The following is a 4,864-nucleotide window of genomic DNA, read 5'->3' on the forward strand; positions in this document are numbered from 1 at the left end:
TTTTTATTGATACTTTAAATATAAGTAGATACAATTTAAAAAAAATGGAACTTCTTGGTTTGAGCATTGAATTCGTAGTTTCAAATGCTCTTTTTTTTAAATGCAAGATCCTTTGCCGTTGGTTGTACACTGCAGATACTCTAAATCGAACAGTGTTCCCTCTTCACACACGACAGCGTAGGGAATCGGATAGTCACAGACAACATAACGATTACAATCGTTAGGATAGGGCAGAATTGTACCTAGAGGATGACCACAGCATATGTTGGGTGTATCTGGATGAATCGTTGTGGTTGTGCTCGTAGAATCCGTTACACTAGTCTCGGGTGTTGTCGACGCTGTGGTATCTGGCGTAGTTGTGGTCGTAGGAGTTGTTGGAGTCGTATTGGGTGATGTGTCACATGGAGGGGTCGTTGTCCTTTCTGTTGTGAAAGTTGTTAGGGTTGATGTTTCGGGTGTTGTGCTCGTAGAATCCGTTTCGCTAGTCTCGGGTGTTGTCGACGCTGTGGTATCTGGCGTAGTTGTGGTCGTAGGAGTTGTTGGAGTCGTATTGGGTGATGTGTCACATGGAGGGGTCGTTGTCCTTTCTGTTGTGAAAGTTGTTAGGGTTGATGTTTCGGGTGTTGTGCTCGTAGAATCCGTTTCGCTAGTCTCGGATGTTGTCGAGGCTGTGGTATCTGGCGTAGTTGTGGTCGTAGGAGTTGTAGGAGTCGTATTGGGTGATGTGTCGCATGGAGGGGTCGTTGTCCTTTCTGTTGTGAAAGTTGTTAGGGTTGATGCTTCGGGTGTTGTGCTCGTAGAATCCGTTTCGCTAGTCTCGGATGTTGTTGAGGCTGTGGTATCTGGCGTAGTTGTAGTCGTAGGAGTTGTTGGAGTCGTGTTGGGTGATGTGTCGCATGGAGGGATCGTTGTCCATTCTGTTGTTGTGGGCGTTGTTGTTGCCGCCGTAGTTGGTTTGGGTTCACAATTGGCCAATTCCGGATCCATACACTCCAATTCTGTGGGACTAAACTCCAAATTCTCGGGGCAGTCATAGCCAATGGGGATAGGCTCTTGGCAAACAATATACTTGCCGCAATTGTTTGGATATGGCACTAGAGTTCCATTGGGCTTTCCGCTGCAAATGCCACCAGAGGGTGCTGGCGTTGTAGTCCTTCGGGTTGTTGTTGTTTCAGGGGATGTGCTGCTGTTGGGCTCACTTGTCTCAGGTGTTGTGGAAGTCTCAGAAGTTGTGGAAGTTTCGGGAGTTGTGGTTGAGGCTGGATTGCTAGTTGAGTCAGTTGTCGTGTCACTGCCCGTTGTTGAACCAGGCCAGCTGGGTGTAGTTGGACCCGTTGTTGATTCCGTATGACCTGGCGTTGTGCCAACTGTGCAATTGGCGAGCGAAGCCTCCATACATTCACGCAAGACGGGGCTAAACTCATCGCCATCAGCGCAATCATATGCCGCGGCTATTGGGCGATCGCATTTGATGTACTTGGAGCAGTCGTCGGGATAGGGCACCAGTTCGCCATCAACCGCATCATCGCAGGGACCCTTTTGCGGGGGTGGCCGCGTCACAGGTGTTGGCTCTGTCGTTGTTGGTGTCGGCGTTGCCTCGGTTGTTGTTGAAGTATAGTCCCAGCGACAGGCATCGGATGGCACGTCCGCACCGCATTTGCAGCTTATCGGATCGTAGTATTCGCCACAGTTGCACACATCCATCATGTAGATGTAATCGTTCACACAGCGTATGAACCACTGACAGTTCTCGGGATAGGGGAACGTATCCCGACTGCTGTTCGTGCACATTGTCGGCTCCAATGGCGGCCCTGTGTAACCAGGTGTCGTGGCCGTGTCCTTGTCGCAATCGCTGTCCTCCCAGCTCACACACTGTTGCTGCTTGGCGCCGAAGTAGGAGCCGGGCCTGCAGTAGAAGGCAACCGGAATTGGCGTCACACAGACAATGTACTTGCTGCAGTCATTTGGATAGGCAATCAGCTCGCCTTCATCCCTGCTGCCGCATATGCCGCCGGGTTGCCCAGGAGCTGGGCTTGTTGTTGTTGCCACGCTTGTGGTGGGTGTCGAAATGCTGGTGACAACTTCCGTTGTTGTTTTTTCCGTCGTGGCCTCGGTTGTACTTGTTGTAGTTTTGTCCTGCTCCCTGCAAGCTGTCGGCGACACATTTGGTCCACAATCGCCAGTTTTTGGATCATAGTACGTATTACTAATGCACTTTGCAATATAGTATTCGCCATCGCCCAGGCATAGGATGTACGATGTGCAATCCTGCACATACGGGAATGTAGTGTAAAATGGTTCATTTGCACATAGCTTGTCTGGTCCGGCTGTTGTGATGGGTGTGGTCGTCACCGTTGTACTGCTAGTTGTCGTTGTGGGCGCTTCCGTGGTGATGGTTGTGCTTATGGTTGTCGTGCGATCACCGTAGCAGATAACATCATTCGCGCTATCACAAATTAGAAAATCGGGATTGAAGAGCAGCGGCTCAACACACTGACCCACTATCACTTGATTATTGCTGCACTGCAGAAACTGAGAGCAATCGGCTGCATAGGGGAAGCGTGTGTAATCGGGCAAGCCCTCACACAGATTGGGATCCACATCGGCTGGCAAGGCTGGTGTTGTTGTCGTTGCTACTGTGGTGGTGGTGCTGCTGCTGTCAGGCGTTGTGCCTTGTCCTGCATTGGTCGAAGTGCTCGGGTCTTCTGTGGATCCAGGCGTTGTGGCTATAGTTGTTGTTGGATACGGCTTAGGATTGCAGTGCACCGAATTGGGCGTGTCGCATATATGCAAAATTGGATTAAAGAGTTTATCGGGTATGCAGAAGTCCTTGTACGTGCAGCCATGGCGACAGCTGATGTAGGCGCTGCAATCGTAGGGGTATTCGTAGAAGCCATTGCCCAATGGTACACAGTAATCCTCTTCAATGCCAAACGGCGGAGCACCACACTCAACATCTTCAGTGGGTGTTGTTGGCTCTGCAGTTGTTGTTTCTGTTGGGTGCTCGGTTGTTGTTGACGGCAATGGCAGTGGCTCACACTCGGCAGTTTCGGGCGTATCGCAAATGAGCAGCACCTGATTGAAGACCTTATCGGGCTCACAATAGTTTAAGACTGGATAGCCGTGGGTACAGTTAATATAGGCATTGCAATCGTACGGATAACGATGCACCGAACCGTCGGGTAAATTCTTACAGAATGAAAAAGGAATGCCCGGTGGTGGCGGTGGCGGATCATAGCTGCTTGTCGGCCAATTTTGATCTGTTGTGCTTGTCATGGGTGTTGTGGATGGCGGAGTGGCAGCTGTGGTCGCTTTTGTTGTCTTGGGCGTTGAATCGATGGTATAGTAAATGCATTTCGTGTTTTGTGGCCAGTCACAGTTTTGCGTCTTATTGTTCCACCACAGTTGTCCGGGGCATGGCAGCACGGTGGGATATTCGCAATCGCAAACTAAATACAAGCTGCAATTATCGGGATAGGGCGCCCGATAGCCAAACTGTACGCCCGCGCACATGACCTGGTTCTCATATCTCTTCTCATTGTTGCAAGTTTCGTGCCTTAGCTCGCCGCGCTGGGCCAAACACGCTGCTACCAATACGAAAAGCACTGGCAGCCAGTCCCAAGCATGGGCTGGAAAAAAACACAAGTATATTAAAAATTGTGATAAGCATTTTAACATTAAAATCTTCATAGTAAATTCACACTAGAAAAAATTAATTCCTTTGAAGAATTTACCTTTCATTATGTTTAACTTTTGTTTTGTTTGAACTCTTATTAATTTCTCCTATATTTCTCCAATTATTAGCAAACTATTTTTTATTTTCCTTATAGTTGTTGTCTTATATATTCACTGTTTAACGATCGGTGCGAGACTAAACCTACTTGGGCAAAGCCATTTACTGTATAAACTTCCTAGGAGATAAAGTTATTAATGAATTGATAAGATATTATTTTAAAGTATATTTTAATTATAATTTTGATTGATAATGTGGCTCGCATAAATCAATGAAAGATGATTTACTTCTTATCAATAGAAACATATACATAAGCAATGGCATTTGCTGCATTTTAGTCTGTTCCCAGAACTCTCTAGTTATTGGAAGATAATAACAGGGAAATAATATTGACACGCGTTGACAGTTCTCATATCTATAGAAAGCCATTGAGTGTTTCCTTTGTTTAGTCACAGTCCAAAATAATCTTGATAAATATGTTTGTTTCTCACTTGCAAGCGGTAAAACTTAAAATTACAATATTATTTACATATTAGCGTCCAAATCTTTTTTTACGAATGAAAGCTTTTACTGATTTCGAACTAAATTTGATTACAGTGCTTCTTTTGCTTAAAGATTTTATAAAATGCACAACTTGTTGTTCCTCTTAAAGGTAAACGATTTTATGCCAAGTGCTGTGTGTGGATACGTGTGTGTGCGTGTGCTGCTTATTGCTGTTGTTATTACACTTATTGCTGTTGTTGTTTTAATGAGACAACGTGACCTCTCAACATTCAGAATTTATGAGAGCCACTCGACGCTTGAATTACACAAATAAAAAATGCGAGCATAAACATAAATGAAGCCAGGATTTCAACGCGCCAGCCATTAAAATAAAGCGACAAAACATGAGCAGTAAACAAAATTGGCAGCAAACTCGGCTACCAATAAAAAGACTTTCGTTTATTATTTTTCAAAGCAAAAGAAACAGAAAAGTGCAACAGCATTTGAACGACAAATAACTTAAAAGCATACATCTATTTACCGATTTTTTTTCGCCCTGCAAAAGTAGCTACCATTTTTTAAAGAACGTTGCACGACGCTGCCACAGCGAACGTGTAGAGACTGTGTGGGAAAATTATTGAAATTCGA

At 45.7% G+C, this 4,864-nt stretch overlaps 1 protein-coding gene across 1 annotated transcript; it reads right to left on the reverse strand.

Annotated features, from left to right (window-relative positions):
- LOC115769458 (mucin-2) lies at nt 1-3,741 on the reverse strand. Its single transcript, XM_030714271.1, has 3 exons — nt 3,735-3,741; nt 509-3,629; nt 1-343 (listed from the first exon to the last, which is right to left on the reverse strand). Exons 1-3 carry the CDS (start codon nt 3,739-3,741, stop codon nt 97-99), a joined length of 3,375 nt encoding a protein of 1,124 aa, XP_030570131.1. The 3' UTR covers nt 1-96.
- Between the last annotated feature and the right edge of the window lie 1,123 nt (nt 3,742-4,864).

Source organism: Drosophila novamexicana, unplaced genomic scaffold, assembly GCF_003285875.2.
Source record: "Drosophila novamexicana strain 15010-1031.04,08,12 unplaced genomic scaffold, DnovRS2.1 tig00004554-arrow-pilon, whole genome shotgun sequence".
In the NCBI taxonomy this organism is placed as follows: Eukaryota; Metazoa; Arthropoda; class Insecta; order Diptera; family Drosophilidae; genus Drosophila; species Drosophila novamexicana.